Here is a 21309-nt window from a genome sequence, read left to right as displayed (position 1 = left end):
CACTTTTTTTTAACTCTCCTCATCTCACAGTCAATGAAGGTTTCCCTAGAACAATGCCTGGTATGATTTTATCCTTCCCTGGGTGAATAATATGAGTGTGGTCGGTGAAATCCTGCATTCCCTTTCTTGCCTGAATTGTGTGTGTGGAGGGGTGGAGGTGGGAAAAAGGAATCCACCCCCTTAAGTTTCCATAGAGAAGGCTTCTTGCCAGAAATACATTTCAGTGCTCCTGCCAGTCAACCCAATGCCTATGACACAACTAAAAATGAATTGCTGTCTCTTCAGTGTTTTAAATGAGGTGTAAAAAGCGTAGGTGTGTATTATGCACTTTGGATAAAGGGGAATGTTCAAGCCTGCCAGGCTTTGGGAAATGCATATTTCCCCTTGGGACCAAACCACACCCTCAAGAATCCTCTAGATTTATCCTCAGCTACTTAATTGTAAAGTGATTTCCTAAGAGCAATAATATGAGATTAATAATAGAAAGAGTATTATTCCCACTCTACAGGTGAGGAAACTGAGGCTCAGAGCAGTGACTTGGTTACAATCACCCAGTTTCTGACTAGCAGAGCTTAGATGGGAACCTAGATTTTCTTACTTTAAGTCAAGTACTCTTCCCAATTGAAACAAAGGAACATTTGTTAAGAACCTACTTTTGTGATATAGCTGTGAGGTAGTGGATAGAGAGCAGGACTCACAGGTAGGAAAACCTGGATTCAACTTCCAGCACTGTAAACTTTACATCCCATCTCCAGTTCCTTTTCTCTTTATTTCCTAGTTATCTTGTATGTAGCTTGTTTTGTATATCTTTGTTTGTATGTTGCTTCCTTTGTAAACTCTTTGAGAAGAGGGACAGTCTTTTGCCTCTTTTTGTATCTCCAGCTCTTAGCACAATGCCTGGCACATAATAGGCATTTAATAAGTGTTTACTGAATGGAATCGAGCTTAAGTAAATAAGTCTTAACCTTTTTTTGAGAGCCCTAGGCAAACTCTATAAGCCCATTGGTAGATGATTGAATATGTTCTACGTTGATCGATGTTTTCTTTTCAAGATTTCCCAGTTCCAATCAAATCACGGGTCCAAATCAAAACATATTTAAGGTACTATATCACATTGTCTCATGTGACTTTGGGCAAATCTCTCCTTTTATGAATTTCAGGCTCTTCCTCTGTACAACAAGAGGCTCTAAAACATGGTGTTTGGCCTCAGTTATTCCTGGGTGGGGCTGGGTCTCTCTGCCACGTAGGAGTTTTGTGACTTCTAACTCTGGAATCCTTGTTTTTGTCATTAGTGAAGTGTTTTACACTGAATAATCACATAATGAAAGATCTGAATCAGCCAGGAGACAGCAGTGACAATCCATCAATTAAATAATGAGGTTGGCGTAGATTCTGTGAAGAGACTTAATGTGCCATAATAGGAAATGCAAGGTGACAAAGAGGCTGGAAATCAAATAGGACTGCCTCCTTTTCTCTTAAAAGTCAACTCATGTTGCACAAAAAGTACCTTTGCAAACAGTTCTCATCAATTCTGCTGCTAATACCTGCCATTTTCTCCAGAGATAGAGGTATTTTCTTGAGGTCTCTGGGGACAAAAAGGGGAATATAAGATGGTTTCTAAACATGTCCTTTTCCTCTTTTCTGGTCATTACCCAAAGTATGTGGTGGGGAAGATGCAAGAAAGGGATCTCCTGCTTACATGTTGTACCTTGGGGTACAACCAAGGTACAAACCTTGGGGTTTGGTACCATGCCAGTGGTTCAAACTTTCAGTTCTTTTGAGTATCCTACGATGCCCAAAGTGAGGGTGGGACAGTCAGAGACAGGATATCATAACTCCAGGGCAGCATCCCATCTATTTACCATTCCTATAATCTACCAGTAGATAGCTGTAAGCTCATTACTTCTCATGAGTTCAGTTATCATATTTATGCAGATGTTCTCAGATCTATTTATCCAGCTCCAATCTTGCTCTGGACCTCCAGTCTTATATCTCCAGTTGCTTATTGGATATCTCAAACTTGTTGTCCCATAGACATCGCAAACTCAACATTACCAAAACTAAACTAATCATTGTCTCTCCTAAACTCCCATCCTTTCTTCCTAACTTCCTCATTACAGTAGAGGGTACCTTTCCCTCAGTTACTCAGGTTCTTAACCTAGGTATTCTCAACCCCTCACTTTCTTTCCCCTCCCATATCTAGCCAGTTGTCAAGTCCAGTCTTTTCCACTTTTATAGCATCTCTTGTATATGTGCCACCACCAGGGTTCAAGTACTCATCACCTTACTCCTGAACTACTAAAAAAATCTGCTAGTTGGTCTCCTTTCCTCAAGTCCACTCCAGTCCATCCCCCACTCAACTGTCAAATGTATTATCCTTAAAGTTAGGTCTAAAACTCCAATGACTCCCTCTTACCTCTACAATTAGAAAGAAAATTTTGTTTGGCCCTCCATAACCTGACCCCTTCCAAACTTTCCTGTCTTCCTGGACTTTATTCCCCCTCCAGGTACTCTGTGATCAATGATACCAGCCTCTTTGCTGTTCCTTGCACATAACAATCCATTTTCCAATTCCATACATTTTCATGGGTCATCTCCCAAGCATTCAAGTCTTTTCCTACTCTTCTCCAGCTCCTAATCCGCTATGTTTCTTCAAGTCTCAACTAAAGTCCTATTTTCTTCAAAAGCCTTTTCTGAAGATGGTGGAGTAGAAGGACAGACCTGTAGAAGCTTCCCCCCACCATAGTCCATAAAATACCTGTAAAAAATGACTCTAAACAAATTCTAGACCAGCAGAAGCCACAAAACAACAAAGTGAAAGAGATTTCCAGTCCAAGACATCCTGGAGGGCCAACAAGAAAAGTCTATGACACCAGTCTTGGAACAGAATGCAGCCCATGGAGCCCAGCCCAGCCTTAGCTGCATGGCATGGTGCAGATGGGACTGGAACAGTCTTCAGGGTGCCACTGATAGCAGCAGTTCCAAGACTGCTCAACCCACAAATGCCAAAGACAGCTTTGGGGGTCAGTGAGAAAGCTCTTTCACCTGAGTGAGAAGGGAACGTGGTCTGGCCCTGCCAGCAACAGTCATTGCAGTGGAAGCATCCATTTTTGGAGACCTTGGCTTAAAGACCCTGGGGGAATTGAGCAACTGATCTGGGTCTCAGCCCTGAGTGGCAGACCTGGGGTGAGGAGGAGTGCTGGCTGGCATGGTAGAGCTGGTGGAGGCTCTGGAGAGGGAATTCTTGCAGATCTTGGGCAGAAAAGCTTATGGTAGCTCCTGGACCAGAGTGCAGGCCAGGAGAGAAGTAAACTCCTCTCCTTTGATTGTGCCACCTTGGAGGAGCTGAGAACTGACAGGTCCCCAGAGTAGACCCTCCTTTTGACAAAGGACTCAAAAGTCAAGTAACTGGTTGGGAAAATGCCCAAAAAAGGAAAAAAAAATAAGACTATAGAAGGCTACTTTCTTGGTGAACAGATATCTTCTTCTATCCTTTTGGATGAGGAAGAACAATGCATACCATCAGAGAAAGACATAAAAGTCAAGGCTTCTGCATCCCAAACCTCCAAAATAAATATACAATGGTCTCAGGCCATGGAAGAGCTCAAAATAATTTTTGAAAATAAAGTAAGAGAGGTGGAGAAAAAATTGGGAAGAGAAATGAGAGTGATGCAAGAAAATCATGAAAAGCAAGTCAACAGCTTGCTAAAGGACACCCAAAAAAATGTTGAAGAAAATAAAATCTTCAGAAATTGGCAAAAGAGGTCCAAAAGGCCAATGAGGAGAAGAATGGTTTAAAAAGCAGAATTAGCCAAAATTGAAAAGGAAGTTCAAAAGTTCACTGAAGAAAACAGTTCTTTAAAAATTAGAATGGAGCAGATGGAAGCTAATGACATTATGAGAAACCAAGAAATTACAAAACAAAACCAAAAGAATGAAAAAATAGAAGATAATGTGAAATATCTCATTGGAAAAACAACTGACCTGGAAAATAGATCCAGGAGACACAATTTAGAAATTATGGAACTACCTGAAAGCCATGATCAAAAAAAGAGCCTAGTCATCATCTTTCATGAAATTATCAAGGAAAACTGCTCTGATATTCTAGAACCAGAGGGTAAAATAAATATTGAAAGAATCCACCAATCACCTCCCGAAAGAGATCTGAAAAGAGAAACTCCTAGGAATATTGTGGTCAAATTCCAGAGTGTCCTGGTCAAGGAGAAAATATTGCAAGCAGCTAGAAAGAAACAATTCAAGTATTGTGGAAATACAATCAGGATAACACAAGATGTAGCAGCTTCTACATTAAGGAATCAAAGGGCTTGGAATATGATATTCCAGAAGTCAAAGGAACTAGGATTAAAACCAAGAATCACCTACCCAGCAAAACTGAGTATAAGGGGAAAAAATGGTCATTCAATGAAATAGAGAACTTTCAAGCATTCTTGATGAAAAGACCAGAGCTGAATAGAAAATTTGACTTTCAAACTCAAGAATCAAGAGAAGCATGAAAAGGCAAACAGGAAAGAAAATCATAAGGGACTTACTAAAGTTGAACTGTTTACATTTCTACATAGAAAGATAATATTTGCAACTCTTGAAACTTTTCTCAGTATTTGGGTAGTTGGAGGGATTATACACACACACACACACACACATATAGACAGAGGGCACAAGGTGAGTTGAATAGGAAGGGATGATATCTAAAAAAATAAAATTAAAGGGTGAGAGAGGAATATATTGGGAGGAAAAAGGGTGAAAGGAATGGGGAAAATTATCTCTCTAAAAGAGGCAAGAAAAAACTTTTTCAATGGAGGGAAAAAGGAGGGAGGTGAGAGGGAAAAAGCTTACTCTCATCACATTTGTCTTAAGGAGGGAATAACATGTACGTTCAATTTGGTATGAAAATCTATCTTATACTACAGGAAAGTAGTGGAGAAGGGGATAGGTCGAGTTGGGGGATGATAGAAGGGAGGGCAAATGAATGGAGGGAGTAATTAGAGGTAACACTTTTGGGGAGAGACAAGGTCACAAGAGAGAGTAGAATAAATGGGGGGCAGGATAGGATGGGGGAAATATAGTTAGTCTTATACAACATGACTATTATGGAAGTCTTTTGCAAAACTACGCATACACAGCCTATATAGAATTGCTTACCTTTTCAGTGGGGATGAGTGGGGAGGGAAAAAGGAAGAGAATTTGGAACTCAAAGTTTTAGGAACAAATGTTGAGAATTGTTTTTGCATGCAACTGGGAAATAAGAAATACAGGTAATGGAGTATAGAAATCTATCTTGCCCTACAAGAAAAGAGAGAAGATGGGGATAAGAGAAGGGAGGGGTGTGATAGAAGGGAGGGCAGATTGAGGGGAAAGGGTAACCAGAATGCATGGTGCTTTAGGGTGGGGGGCAGGGGAGAGATGGGGAGAAAATTTGGAACTCAAAATTTTGTGAAAATGAATGTTGAAAACTAAAACTAAATATTAAAAAGCCTTTTCTCATTGTTCCTTAGTCTTAGACCCTTCTCTCAAAGGTTATCTCAAACCTATCTTGTGTATATGTGGTTTGTAAATTGGTATTTACATGTTGTTTCCCTCATTAGTTTGTGACCTCCTTGAGAGCAGGAACTGCTTTTGACCCTTCTGTGTATTCCCAAGTGCTGAACTCAGTGCCTGGCATATAGTAGGGACTTCATAAATCAGGCTTGTTGATGGATTGACAATAAAAATGAGCCAAAGCAGTTGCTTCTCAACATCTGAGGGTATGCCAAAATGTTTTCCTGAAGAGCCATCCCACTTGTTATTACCAGGGCTGAGTTGCCCTTTTCTGGGTACCCCAGTACCTTCCTACTCTCATTGACATGTACAAAATGCCAGTCTCACAATGAGGGCACTGGTAGCCAACGGTGTTCATGTTCTCTTTATGGATGAATCCTAAGCCTTGCTCTGATGTGCAAAAATGAAACAAAAACTGATTTCCAATGCAGAGGTCATGTGGTGTAGGTTTGGCTTGGTTTGGGCTATTTGGGTGCTTCAGGTGATAGATTAGGATGAAACAAGGTCCTTATTAAGGCAAAAGTAAATAAAAGGAGACTTCCTAAACCATCAGCAAGTGTACAGCACTGGTTCAGGTAAATGTACCTCCTGGCACAGCCCTCCCTCACTCAAAACAAAGTCAAGTGCAAGTCATGTCATCAGTTCTCTAATGGCATGGTCTGCTTTGGCAATGAAGGATGAACACAACAACAACCTCTCCTACCTCACCTTGTTTCTGTAAAGAAACATGTGCGGTCCGCAAGGTTTGTTTGGTATGGTGACCTGTATGGCAGTGGACAGCTGCTGAATCTGAAAGCCACTAACTCTTAGAAGGCTGAACTTTTATGCTGCAAGCAACTGGAAAGCCATACCAATGTGTGCAACCTTAACTCCTGAACCAATCAAGTCTCAAGGACACCTTCCTTACCTTTTAAGGAAAAAATAAAAACTGACCTTGTCTACATGGCGATGTTGCTGCTACCACACTAGGTGTACAGCCAAGGAGAAGGGAACAATTGTGACACATGACCCCAGTGGAGCGATTACTCACCCAAGCTCCATCTGGTCCAAAGAGTTCTAGAAAGTTGCCAATAAACTCTCGAGACTTCTCTTCCCACTTCTGAATCAAATCATGGCTCTTTTCTTCCACCTTATAGACAAACTCTTTTGATTTTTCCTCTACATTCTTGACTTTCTCCTTCATTTTGTCTACTTGGTTCTGGAAACGGTACTTCTTCTCCTGGTGAAAAGTATAGCGATTAATCCAATATCTATCCAATCCTGGGTGTGGTGGTACTTTACAGAGACAAATACCAAATCTAATTTTTACTGATTTACACAAGTCATTTAACCTTACTAAGCCTCAGTTTCCCCATCTGTAAAACAGGCACAATAATATTGATGCTACCTGATTCACAGGGTTGTCATGAGGAGTATGTTTTGGAAGCCTTAGGGCACTAGAAAAATGTGAGTTATTACTTCCACCATTACACTTCAAGGATCATGATTATTTCCCAGGTGTGAGTCCTGCCTTTTCTGATTCTCTCTCTAAAAGGAGTTCTTAACCTGAGGTCCATGAACTTGTTTTAAAAAAAAATAACCTGATAATTGGGTCTCAACATAATTGGTTTCTTTCATAATGCTAGATTTTTTATTTTATGCCTTTAAAAACACTGTTCTGAGAAGGGACCTGACAATAGATTTCACCTGACTGCCACAAGAGTAAGAGCTGTTTTTATAACTTAAAAGGTAATCTTTTGAGTGTTGCTGTGGCCAAAAAAATGCTTCTTTTGTTGGCCAGGCTTCTGGTGATGAACATTTCTGAACTTAAGCATAGAAAATCTTGAGATGACAGAAAGCAGACATCACCAGGCCCATACTAGTGCCTTTCTAGCTTGGCGGAATGTGTACCTTAAGGAATCTAGAGATACTTCCACGCTGTGATGAGATTTTGGAGTAGGTCTTTAGGGGAAGGATAAATAATGCATATATACAACATATGTATCTTACAATATTCTCATGTATTCCTGACCTTGAAAAGATTCACTCATCTGTCAAAGTGAGCTTCCTAAAATGCAAGTCTAATCATATCATATACACCCATACATGTCATCTAATAAACTCTAGTGGCTTCCTAGCACCTCCAAGATCAAATATAAAACCCTGTTTAGCTTTTAAAGCCATCCCTACCTTTGTCTCCTACCTTATTCCTCTCCACATACTCTGTGATCCAGTGAAATTGGCCTCCTGAATGTTCCTGACACAAAACAGTCCATCTCCAAATTCCAAGCATTTTCACTTGCTGTATCCCACTGCCTGCAAAGTGTCTCCCCCCATTTCCTCATCTCCTAGCTTCCTTGGCTTCCTTTAAGTCTCAGCAAAAGTCCCACCTTATGCAAGAAACCTTTTTCAGCCTTCCTTAATTTTAGTGCTTTCCCCTTTCAGATTGCCTCTAGTTTACCTTGTGTGTCACTTGGTGCATAGTTCTTTGCGTCTCTTCCCCATAGACTTTGATCTCCTTGAAAACATTGACTGTTTTGTTTTGTGGCTTGGGTTTTTTAAAATTATTTCTTTATATCCCCAGTGCTTAGCACAGTACCTGGCACATAGTAGGGACTTCATAAATGCTCATTGACTTGACTCAACTTGACCATGTGTTGAGTTTTTATTACCCTGGTAAAATAGTGCCTGTGGGAAAACCCTGAAGATTATTGGCCTATTGAAATATGTGAGAAGAAGACAGAACAGATTTCAATTCTCTTTTTGTAAGTATTACTTCTTAAGGGAGAACTCCAAGGCATTGACTTACTCTTTTCATGAGCAGAGGCCTACTGAGGAAATTTCTCCAACCACCGCTCTCTAATGCCCAGATTATGTAGCTTTGTTGTATTTATGCATTCATTTTGCATTTATTTTGGTGTAGAACTATGATTTCATTGTACAGCTCGGAAAATTATCTATAACTTTATTAGTTTTAGAGATTTGTCTGAGACACCATGAGACTGGCTTGCTTAGAGATCACGCAGTAAGTATGCATCAGAGGCAAGATTTGAACTCAGATCTCTCTGACTCCAAGGCTGACCCTCTGCGTACAGTTATCCCTTACATCACAGGGTCAGGGGCACAATACCTCTGTGATCTGGAAAATCCATGTAAAACTTTTTGGCCTTCCCTTCAGACCAGAGGAAAGAAATTGTGGATATTTATGGTATTAAAAGATAAAATATATTAATATTATATAATACTATACATAGATTTTATGCATTTCTGAGTTTCTTAACTTTTTCCGTGTTGTCTGGTGACCTTCACATGTCGTCTGTGGCTTCCACAAAACTCCCCCAAAATTATAGTTCAATTTGTTATTAAAGATATCTCTAAACCTTGATGGGGAAAGTCACAGTGTTAAACCATGCTGTTTCTATTGAAAGCATATCAGCTTCTGTTACAATGACCTTAGAGAGGTTAGGTGAATTATTTTGTTATGGTGGACATAGAAATTGTGGTATTCAGCAAAGTCATGGTGTAATATAAGGATTATCAGAGAAGAAGTCCTCAAACTTCTTGGACTCAGGAACCATTTTCAGTCTTAAAAATTATTGAGGATGCCAAAGAGCTCGTTTAGATGGATTCTGTCACTATTTATCCTATTAGAAATTAAAACTGATGCCTTTTTAAAATGCATTAATTCATTTAAAATCATAATAATGAACCTATTGCATGCTAACGTAAGTGAAAACAATTATATTTTCCAAAAGAAAATTGAATAAGAAGAGGGCGTTGTTTTATACATTTTTACAAATCTCTTTCATGTTTGGATTAAAAGAAGACAACTGGATTCTCCATTTCTGCTTCTTCCTGTTGCAATGTTGTTTTAGCTGAAGTATATAAAGAAAATCTGGCCTCACACAGATATGTAACTGGAAAAGGGAGGCGCATTTTAATAGACAAATAATGTCTTAGTATTGTTTTATATACATGTATATGTACATATTTATACATACATGCATATACATATATATATGTATACACACACATAACATTTTGACCCCAAAAACTGCCAGAAAAGGTCTCAGAGATCCCTAGAGGTCTCTGCACCTAACTTGGAGAACCACTAGAGGCAGTGGAACTGGATTCAAATCCTGCTTCAGACATTTACTCGCTTTGTGGACATGAGCAAAGTTACTTCATGTCTCTGAACGTCAATTTCCTCATCTACAAAATGAAGACAATAACACAAATGTGGATAATTCTGTCAAAAACTACTTGGAGTATCTGGGTTATTGGCGAGATACTAGATCTTGGAGCATTTTGGCTATCCCAAGATTCTCCTTTTGGAAGTACTTTTTATAAAGTCATTTCCTTGAATCAGAGGATCCTCAACCTAGACCTGAAAGGGACCTCATTCCTTATTTAGCTAAGAAAATATAATTTAAACTATAAACTGTAGTTTATAAACTATAAAGAAATGCCTCACATTTTTGTACTGTGCTGAAAAGTGAGTCTCTTTCTCTCCATTCTTCTAGTCTTCCAATTTTGTAACCTTGGAATTATCCCCAGTTCCTCATTCTCTTTCATTTCACCATTTGATCAGTTTCCAAATCTTGCCATGTCTACCATCACATCTCTCCCTTCTGACCCCTTCTTTCTGGTCAAAGAGCAGCCATCTTAGTTCAGGCTCTCCCTTCTCCAAATCTAAATTACTGACAGTCTTCTAATTGCTGATCCTTCCTCTAGGTGACCGTCACTCATATCCTACAAACTGCCACCAAAGTGATTTCCCTTAAGCAAATATGTGACCATCTCATCCCCTACTCAATCAGTTCCAGTTGGTCCCATTGCCTCTGCAATGAAATATAAAATCCTCTGCTTAATTTCTAAAACCCTATACAACCTATTTTTCCAATATTTCCATTGTTGTTATTTGGTCATTTTTCAGTCATGTCTGCCTCTTCATGACCCCACTTGGGGGTTTTCTTTGAAAAGTACTGGAGTGCCTTGCCATTTTCTTTTCCACCTTATTTTATAGATGAGGAAACTGAGGTAAACAGGGTTAAATAGCTTGCCCAGGGTCACACAACTAGTCAGAGGCTAGATTTCAACTCAGAAAGATAAACCTTCCTGACTTCAGGCCCAGCACTCTATCCACTCTGCCACCAAGCTGCCCTTCTAGCATGTCCAAGGGGACATGAATCACTTTTCCATACTCTGGGAATCAGTCAAGGTCCAGCTCTCTGTTCCTCACTTTACCTGTTTTCTCCATGGCTTTTCTATCAGCCATCCCACATTCCTTGAAGGCAATCCCTCCTTAACGCCCCCCCCCCCCCCCCAGAGTGTCTCTTTTCCTTTCAGACACAACTCAATTACCACCTACTGCACGAAGATTTTGCTGATCATTGCAACTGCTGGTGGCTCCTTCTCTAACTATCTTGTGTTTAAGTTTGGTTTTAGTCTCTTAATAATTATGCTGTTTTCACTTATATATTTTTACTTATGTATAAAATATTTATGCTTGTATATTTTTTACTTATATATTTGCCCATTCTCTCCCCCATTAGTGTAAGTGCTTTGTGAGTGTTTCTTTATTCTTCTGTCCTAAGCTCTGAGCTCAGAGCTTGGCACATAGTAGGTGCTGATTAAGTGTTTCTTCTTGTGCATTCTCCCTCTCCTGACTCCATCTTAACTTTTTTTGTGTCATGGAACCATTTGGCAGTCTGGTGAAGACTATGAACCCCTTCTTAGAATAATGTTTTTTGATAGCATTATGAAATGCAAAATGAATAATCTTGATTACATTAAATTCAAAAGTTTTTGCACAAACAAAGCCAATGCAACCAAGATTAGGAGGGAAGTAGAAAACTGGGAAAGAATCTTTACAACTAGTATCTGTGATAAAGGCCTCATTTCTAAAATATATAGAGAACTGAGTCAAATTTACAAGAATACAAGTCATTCCCCAATTGATAAATGGTCAAAGGATATGAACAGGCAGTTTTCAGAAGAAGAAATTAAAACTATCTATAATCATATGAAAAAATTCTCTAAATCACTAATGATTAGAGAGATGCAAATCAAAACAACTCCAAGGTACCACATCACACCTATCAGATTGGCTAACATGACAAAACAGGAAGATGATAAATGTTGGAGAAAATGTGGGAGAGTTGGAGCACTAATTCATTGTTGGTGGAGCTGTGAGCTGATCCAACCATTCTGGAAAGCAATTTGAAACTATGCCCAAAAGGCTACAAAAATGTGCATAGCCTTTGACCCAGCAATATCACTTCTAGGGCTGTATTGCAAAGAGATCATAAAAATGGGAAAAGGACCCACATGCACAAAAATATTTATAGTAGCACTCTTTGTGGTGGCCCCAAACTGGAAGTTGAGGGGATGCCCATCAATTGGGGAATGTTTGAACAAGCTGTGGCAGATGAATGTGATGATGAACAAAAGGACCTCAGAGAAACCAGGGAAGATTTATATGAACTGATGCTGAGTGAAATGAAGGGAACCAGGAGAACATTATAAATAAGAACCACAGTGTGCAAAGACTGTATCTGATAAAGTTAGCCCTTCACAGCAATACAAGGACCTAAAACATTTCCAAAGGACTCATAATGCAAAATGCCATCCACATCCAGAGAAAGAACTATAGAGTTCGAACACAGAATAAAGCAGGCTGTTTTGTCTTTTGTTATGTTTTATTTTGTTTTTTTTCCCATGGTTTCTTCCATTCATTTTATTTCTTCTATGCAACATGACTAATGTGAAAATGTGTTTAATAAGAATGTATGTATAGAACCCATATAAGATTACATGTCATCTTAGGGAGAAAGAGGGAAGGAAGGGGGAGAAAATTTAAAACTTATGGAAGTGACTGTTAAAAACAAAAAACAAGTAAATTAATTATAAGCAAAAAGAATATTTTTTAATTCATAATTTAAAAAGTGATAAGTGATTTTAGTTAGAGGTTAGTGAAAATAAAGATGTGATTTTTTTCTCATCCACATTCACAGATCTCTGAAATCTATTTTGCAGGTTTCTTGGTCATTTGTGGACCCCAAGTTATGGACCCCTGCTTGTCAGATAATCTTTGTGAGTAGCTGTGGCCAAAAAATTCACCAGTCTTCTGGTGATGTATTTTTCTGAGCTTGATGATTGATTGAGTCCAACTCCCTAATTTTACAGCTGGGGAAGCTGAGGCAAAAGAGCTTGAATTACTTTCCAAGGTAAACAACTAGTAAGTATCTAAGATAAGATTTTAACCCAAGTCTTCCTGCTTCCAAGTATGATTCTACCCAATCTATCACTGGAAGTACCCTGGGATATAACAGAAACACAATAAAGACTCTCATATCCAGTGGCCACTTGAACGTCTCCTGAGACAGAAGGATCTAGCTTGTATTGTACAGACACATAAACACTAGGCTTGGGCTGTATTTGCCTCTGGCTTCTTTTTTGTGGCTTATTATCACAGAAGACTTAGCAACAAGCTTTGGAGTGAGTTTGTCTCTACCTACACCTATAGTTTCAATTGAATTCAGTTTTTTTTAAATAACATACTTGGGGTTCCTTTTATTTGTCTGATGCTCCAAAAAAGCTTCCGCCAATCTCTTGACTGAAACATACACACCCCCTTTGCAGAGGCATGACCAGAGAGAATATTGTTCTCTGGGGCAGCCAGCTCTCCTTCCTTGATTGTCCTGAGGGTGAGGTCATTCTATTATAAAGCAAGCAGTAATCAATACCACTCCCATTAACCATCGCTTCTGTTTTGAAGGGACCAGTGATCAATTGTGTATGCTATGAGATCATTATAACTGCAAATAATTGTAGTTTTCTAGACAACCCCTCTCCCTAAAATTTTTGGCCTCTAGATTTTGTTTTTTCAAGATTGAAACTGGGTATGGATTTCTTGTTCTAATGGTCTTCCAAGCCCTGGCAAATATAGCACTTTAGACCTTCTAGCACCTCTGGTAGGATTCTAGGCTACCATTTTTTTAACACCTTGTTTTAGTCATGTTATCACTTATTGAACAATTGCTGTTTTATTAAGCTAATGGAAGCGGTTCTATGGGAACAACACGGCAGAAACACAAATGAAACTTAGGATTTTAGATACTATTGAACTGATTGTTTAAATTAACTATGGAAAAGGCATTTGAGGTGAATGAACAATTTCCTGACCTTGAAAAATTAAATCAAGAAAGAGGATTCTGTCTTCACTAAAGTCAGAAATATCTGCGATTAAAGAAAAAGTCACATCAGCGGGGATGTCTAAAAGAAACCCTTCGCCACAGTCAATATAGGAGCTATAAATAGAGGAGAGGCAGGAAATGGGAAATGTCTCTCCTAGGAAGTGACGCTTGTCATCAAACCTTGTTCAAAGAGGGAAGCGGTAAATGTACTTACATTTATAAAACTAACATTCAACTCCTTGGCTGTGTACCCTCTTTGGAGGTTACGGCGGGCATAAACATCGTAGTCACGGACAATTCTGGTGATGATATCCGATGTGGAGATGCCTTCTGTTCTCTGAGTTGGGACAAACATTCCTGGTCAAAGTAGAAAAGAAGAAAAGAAGTAGATTCACCTCGGTTTTCACCATTTATCTCCATTTGTTTGCTGACTTTGTAATTTCTTCCCCAGAGAGACTCAGCATTCCATTTTTATCAAATGGGAACCGGGAATCTAGTGTTATTTACTTGGAGTCTGAAATCGGGGACATAACAGTGGGGTGCTAGATTACTTCCCCTTCATATAAAAAGTTTATTTTGCTCTGCAGTTATATTACCCATAGGTGCCTTTAGATTGATTGCCCATGAGACTAAGTACAGCCAGAAAAACACAGGAAGTAATAGCAGTACAGACAGTCTATACAGTGATGAAGGACTATACTCTATATTTGCGTATACGCACAGCCGTTAACAGGGGAAACACATTTTACCAAACTCATTAATAAGGCATTGATGATTTGGGTGTTGTGGTGTGTGCCTGCAATCTCTGCTACCAGGAAGATGGATCTCAGTGGGTTAAGCGGATCAGAAATCCTAAGCTCAGCATCAGTACGGTAAGCCCCCAGGAGCAGAGGGTCATCAAGAAGGACGAGGAGCTGGTCCATGTTGGAAACAAAATAAGTCAAAGCTTCTGCGTGCCAGTGATTAGTGGAACTGAGTCTGTGAGAGGATACCTGGACCTATTATAGAAAGCTAATGGTCAAGAGTTACAGACAATCCAGACCTGCCTCCCCCAACGTGAAAAGACGTAAAATATAAATGAGGGACAACGTACCCAATCAAATACCAGAAACCCATAGCAGTATCACTTAACTCGATGTTACTGTTCAGGGGAGATGGTGTTCGTTTGTCCTTCATTGCCAAAAACGACCATGCCATCAGAGAAATAATGACATGACTTGCACTTGACTTTGTTTTGAGTGAGGGAGGGCTGTGCAAGTCACCAACCTCACTTCTCCTCCAGAGCCATCTGAATCCAGTGACTAGATATTCATCAGAATGACTGGAGATGATCCAGAATGAGGCAATTGGGGTTAAGTGACTTGCCCAAGGTCACAGAGCTAGTGAGTGACAAGTGTCTGAGGTGAGATTTGAACTCAGGTCCTCCTGACGCCTCCACTGGTGCTCTATCCATTGCCCCACCTAACTGACCCAGGAGAGATGGTAACCCATGAAAGAAGCAGGAAATCAAAGATGGCAGGATCAGAAGCACCACATCTTATTGTTGTATGAAAAGTATTGTATCAACACAATGATGGGAGCCACTTCTTCCAGGGATCCATGAACTAACCTGCCCCTAATGCCCTACCTTTCTTAGCACAGCAGGAAAGAGAAATTTCAACCCCTTTTCTGTCACAAGCTAAATGTAGTTAGCGAGAGATCTCATCAAGTCCCTCAGATCCTAAAGATGTGAGGTCTCCCTTTCTATGAAGTCAAGAGGTCAGGGTCTAAGTAGCAGAAAAACTAAGCTGCTGTTGCTGCAGATTTGGGGCGGGGGAAAGATTTGCTTTGGCTGGATGAGAGGCAGGACCATGAAAGAAGCAGAGAATACTCTGGTGGTATAATGAGGCACCCATCTTTTTTTAAAATCCTAATTATTGCTCTGCTAAAAATATTCTTTAATGAGCACGATCCCAGAACCTTTCTTATCATGCTTTTCAGGATTGCGGTATTTGGCTAGGTAGCTATTTTAGGAAGCAGCAAAATGCATGTTAATGAAGGGAAACTTTCAATGGTAGTAGGCTATAATAGAAGAATGATGAGTAATCTGGACTTTACAGTCTATTTAATTCAAGCTACCTCTTTTTAGCAAACTTTGCAATGAGATTCTGACATGTCACTGTGACAAGCAGAGTCAAGTCCTTCAAGGTTTAATCCACATTTAAGTGGCTTTCGCTCCATTTGGAGTGATTGTAGGCTCTTAAATTAAGCCATTATCAGTGAGCAAAAGCCAAGTGTGGCTGCCTGAGATGCTTCTGACTTTTCCCTCACAAATTGTCTATTACGCCTTCCGACAGTTTCTCCCCTCATGGATCTCAACAGAGGTTCTTCATTCAGGTAAACAACTGTGTGGTGGTCATCAGCAGGGGGAGCAGAGCAGAAAATCTCTGTTGTTTCTTACCTAATAGAAATACCTATGACTCACATGTGATCATATTATCCATATTATTATATCCAGAATTTTATTATAAATATTGTCCATATTATCCCATGTTCCTGGGATAAGTAATATATTTCTTGACTCTTTAAAATGGAAATGACAGAGAGGCAGCTAGGTGGGGCAGTGGACAGAGTGCTCAGCTTGGAGTCAGGAAGACCTCAGTTCAAATCCCACCTTAGACATTTACTAACGAGGTGACCTTGGGCAAATCACTTAAGCGTTGTCTGCCTCAGTTTCCTCAATTGTAAAATGGAGATGATAATAATAACACCTCCCATTCAGGGTTATTGTGAGGATCAGATGAAACAATATTTATAAAGCACTTAGCATAGTGCCTGCTACATAGTAGGCACTAGCTATCATTTCTGTTATTAAATGGTAATATTGGACTTATCAGAGTTTAAAAAAATGGAAGAGGAGGCCCAGTCCAAGCTACCTGGAAATTTAAGTATATTTCCCATAAAGGGAGAAAATACAATTTTTGCCATGTGATAGCAATACAACCATAAAGGCAAGGGGTTTGATAGAGGTATCGATTAATAGAAAATTATGATTTTTAATAAATCACAGGGCTTATAATGTTGTGGGGAAGGAGAAAAATGAGTGTGAGACAGATAGCTTTTGTGTAATACCACAGAAATTATAAGATCCCATTAGGTCTATCTGTTGACTACAAGAAAGGCATTTGATTTGGTAAAACAAAACCCTAAAGACTCTTCTCCCACAAGGTATCTCCCATGCTTATAGCAAAGCCATAAACGATTCTCCAAAAGACATCATAATGGAAAATCATTGTTCGATAACCATCCAGTTATTATTATCATCAAGCAAGGCATAAAATAGCAAAAGGTAACCTCTCCAAAGGTGCTTGCCACTGCCATAGAGGATGTCCAATACTGCATTCAGATGAAAGAGAGATTTGTTATAAGTATTGAGGTCCTCCCATTACTCTTGTATATGGTTGGTGTTGTGTTGATTGTAGCAATTCCTGGGACATTGAAGAGCCTCTAAATGACATTTATGGTTTCTTATAGTCTCTTTAGCCAGGAAAAAGATGAATGAAGAACGTCTATTGTTCATATTATGATATGCTGTTGAATGGGCAGTCAATCAAGCTGGTCCCTAGAATACATGCAGGTGTTCCAAAAGTCTTGGCAGAGTTTTAAACTATTAAAGTCTATCACTGAGCAGTAAAACTACACTAAAACTTTTGGAACACCTTGTATATCTGGGACACTGGGCCTAGAATTAAATAGAAGAAGCACACTGGGTTGGATTGCCTTTGGGAAATGGTACTTTCATTTTAGTGACTCCAATCTTCTGCCTTACTCAAAGGTCAGTCTTTTCTTTTTTTGACTTCAGTATGCAGGTGATACTGGAAAGCTTCAAATCATGGAATATACCATCTCTAAAGAATTAAAGTTTTGGATTACCCAAAGCATAAGAAATTCGTGGTAGGTTTAATTAAGCTACAACTATTTCTAATGAAGGACCATGCAAGATAAGCAGCATAAAGGATACCATCTGAAGGATGTATGACCAGAAAAAGATGGAGGCCAATCATATCATGAGAATTGTGGGTGTGCATAGAGTGTATCCAGAAGACCCAGGGAACACCCTGGTATAAGCATTGCCATGAGTTCTCCTTTCCCTTAGGAGAGACATTGAATTAGTGCCATATGTAATCTAACTAGAAGAATGGTGGTACTCATGACAGAAATAGGGAAATCAGGGAAAAGAAGGTGTCTGTGGGGGAAATATGAGTTCAGTTTTGGACATGTTGAGTTAAAATGCCTGGAAGACATTTAGTTCAAAATGTCCAATCGGTAGTTGGTGATATAGGACTGGGGCTCAGGAGAGAGACTGGGGTTGGATCTATAGATCCAGGAGTCATTTGCATAGAGATGATAATTGAACCCTGAGAACTTATGAGATCATAAGACAGATAGTATATAGAAAGAAGAGATTATGACCCAGTACAGATCCGTAGGATACACTCACAGTTAAGGGGTGAGAACTGGATGATGATCCAGCGTGCACATCCTGGGTAAGTATAATCCATTATCACTATGGATTTATGTGGATTATGTGGCTCCAGTAGGTCCTGAGGGAAGGCGATAGTAACCTTAGAGAGGGAATTGCTTGACTCCCTAATAAACCTGCATTCTTTCCATCCAGAGGAAGGGTCAGTGGTAATACTCACCCCAGGGGATGCTGGCATACCAAGGCACACTAGGCTTATGCTCTTTGCCCCACCTACGGTAAGAGTTAGGGATAATTGATGTGTTCGTCCTTCATTGCCAAAGAAGACCATGTCATTAGGGAAATAATGACATGACTTGCACTTGACTTTGTTTTCAGTGAGGGAGGGCTGTGCAGGTCACCAACCTCACTTCTCCTCCAGAGCCATCTGAATCCAATGACCAGATCTTCATCAGGATGACTGGAGATGATCCAGGATGAGGCAATTGGGGTTAAGTGACTTGCCCAAGGTCACATAGCTAGTGAGTGTCAAGTGTCTGAGGTGAGATTTGAACTTCTGACTCCTGCACTGGTGCTCTATCCACTGCACCACCTAGTGGGCCCCCTCTATAACCCTAGGAGACAACAGAACTAATTTTCTAGGAACCTTGAAGCTGTGGTCTAATTAGTATGGTGAACAAGCTGGACACAGATGTTCAGATAACAGCTAATCAAAAACATACAGACTGCACTGTAGAAAATTTAAAAATCAGATCCATGTCGCAAAACCAAGTCTCCTCCTTTCTAAAACGAGGTTAGAATTTTAAGGTTCATCTGAGATCCAACCCTAAGAGTCTAAGTTCAGGCACTCTCTAGCTTCCAAAAATCAAACTATTAACAAGCATTTATTAAGTACCTAATACCAGTATTGCCATGTATGTTCTAGGAACTGGGGATACAAGTATAAAGAATGAAACAATTCCCTCCTGCAAAGGCCTTAATGGGGGAGAGGGATAACTGATAGACATTCCACTGATGTCCATTCAATGCAAAGAGACTGAGAGGAAGTTGAGTGGATCCCTTATAAGGAATTTATAGGAAGATACGATAAGAACAACACAGAATGAGATGGCATGGATGGATTGTACAACTGAAGGGATTAACCACAAAGATGAGATTAAAGTATGGTTTTATTGATAACTATATTTTATTGTATGAGCAGTCCCCAGTTATGATCCAATGCTCATTTTAAAGTCAGTTATTTGGAATGTAGAATGCACTATATCTCATAGAAACAATGTTTTAAATGGTAGTCAGCAAGAATTTTGGTTGAATTATAAAGGCTTTACAATAATAGTTCAATGGTTGGGTTTTCCCTAGAACTTTAGCAAAGCTTTATGCCAAAAAAGGGCCTCAGTAATTGTGTAAATACTCAGGCTAACCAAACTGAATACAGGATAGAGTTTGTTTAATACAAAGAAGAACACAAAGGACTTACACTTGGTCCCATAAATGACTGCTTAAAATGTCCTTTCTTTTTTAGTTGGGCCTACAATGAAGTCTTTTGTGGAGCCCTCCTCACATAGAAAAGAATTCAGATTTGCTAGTGAATAAAGCAATCCATTTCTCTCTCTGGTGAGCCCCACCTAACCTCAAGTTCCGTTCAGTACACCTGATCCATAACACAGAGATAGCTTCTGATTGTTTTCTCCATGTCACTGATCCCTGCGATGCCAGTCTTTCTCCTTTATGCCCTTCTGGTAGCAGTTCCTCTCCCTCCACATCTTTGTTAGGAAATGGTTCCTTCATTTGCTCTCCCTCAGTAAGATCTTTCTGGAGTTTCCAATCTCCTCCAGCTCAGGGATGGTTCTCTGAAGTTTCCGGTATCCTCTCCCTCAGTAAGGCCTCTCTTCACTCAGACATTCTTCTCAAGTCCCCTTCTGTGACTCCATCTGATGTCAGTTCCTTCACCTGAATGATGGGGACACAGGCCTCTCTGGAGAACAAACCAATTGTGTATATCCACTTTGTAAAGTACCAGCCCAAGGGCATAACTGAGGCATGAGAACTAGCAAGAAGTTGAATCAGTGACAGAGTAAACCCCTCATTATCAAGTGAGGATGGACACAAGATAAGGGGAAATGGCAGCTTGTTTAGGGAAAATATAATTTGTCTTGGAAACACAAGATGGAAGAGGAGTTTGCCTTTGGGATATGGAAATGAATAATCATTAAAAGAGGGGAGAGTGTTTGGGGGGAAGCAGGGGAAAGGGAAGTAATAATGAGGCAAAAAAAAGAGAAAAAGAGTATTCATGAAACACCTTAAAACTACATGGAAGAGGTCTAAAGAAAGTTCAGAAGAGGTCACAGACAATAACAATGCAGACACTGCCCTATTAAATGATGTGTACTAAAAAAAACAGGCCGTCTGTGGTAGATTCAGGATTTCATGTCCATTGTCCCTTCCTTTTTATATAGAAATACCCCTGTTTGTAATAACTGCCAAGTTCATAATAGAATTATTTTAAAATAAAATGAATAATTGTTATTGGTATAACATAAATAATTGATATTTGTTTATTTTTGCTAAATGATACAAATAAATTATATCTGCTATTACCACATTGATTTGTGGTCATTTTCTGTTAAATGGACTGAATAGCCATAGAAATGTGTTTCTTCATCATCTTTATGCAAGACATAGATATTTAATATGCATGTCTTACATGGAGAAAGGTTTATTTACATATAAATGCTATCATTACAATTATTACTGCTTTCAATCTTCATCCTTCTTGACCTTTCTGCAGTTTTTGACTTTCTTAACCTTTGTGGATGCTCCCTTCCATTTTGGGGCTCTGTTCTCTCTTGGATTATCTTCAATCAGTCAGACTACCCATTAGGGTATCCTTTGTAAATTTCCATCCAAATCCTACCTTTTAAATGTGGGGTACCCCAGTGTTGTGTCCTGGATCAATCTTTCTTCCCTTTTCTACCTCCTCACCAACTCTCATGGGTTCAGTTATTATCTCTACGTGGGTGACTCACAGATCTCTATTTTTAAATCCATTCTCTCCCTCTCAAGCTCTAGCCTCTTATCAACACCTGCTTATTGGATATTTCAAACTCAATGTAT

General features: G+C 39.5%; 1 protein-coding gene across 2 annotated transcripts in view; it reads right to left on the bottom strand.

Annotated features, from left to right (window-relative positions):
• The window catches only part of PCYT1B (phosphate cytidylyltransferase 1B, choline), a 105842-nt gene that overhangs the window by 9514 nt on the left and 75019 nt on the right, over positions 1-21309 (bottom strand). For both annotated transcript variants that reach the window (XM_072615239.1, XM_072615238.1), the window contains exons 6-7: positions 13948-14090; positions 6587-6775 (exon numbers count right to left, since the gene is read on the bottom strand). In XM_072615239.1, coding sequence (XP_072471340.1) covers positions 6587-6775; positions 13948-14090 — 332 coding nt within the window. The remainder of the gene's footprint in view (positions 1-6586; positions 6776-13947; positions 14091-21309) is intronic.

Source organism: Notamacropus eugenii, chromosome 5 (assembly GCF_028372415.1).
Source record: "Notamacropus eugenii isolate mMacEug1 chromosome 5, mMacEug1.pri_v2, whole genome shotgun sequence".
In the NCBI taxonomy this organism is placed as follows: Eukaryota; Metazoa; Chordata; class Mammalia; order Diprotodontia; family Macropodidae; genus Notamacropus; species Notamacropus eugenii.
The sequence above is the reverse complement of the archived record's forward strand: the minus strand, read 5'-3'. Positions and strand labels throughout refer to the sequence as shown.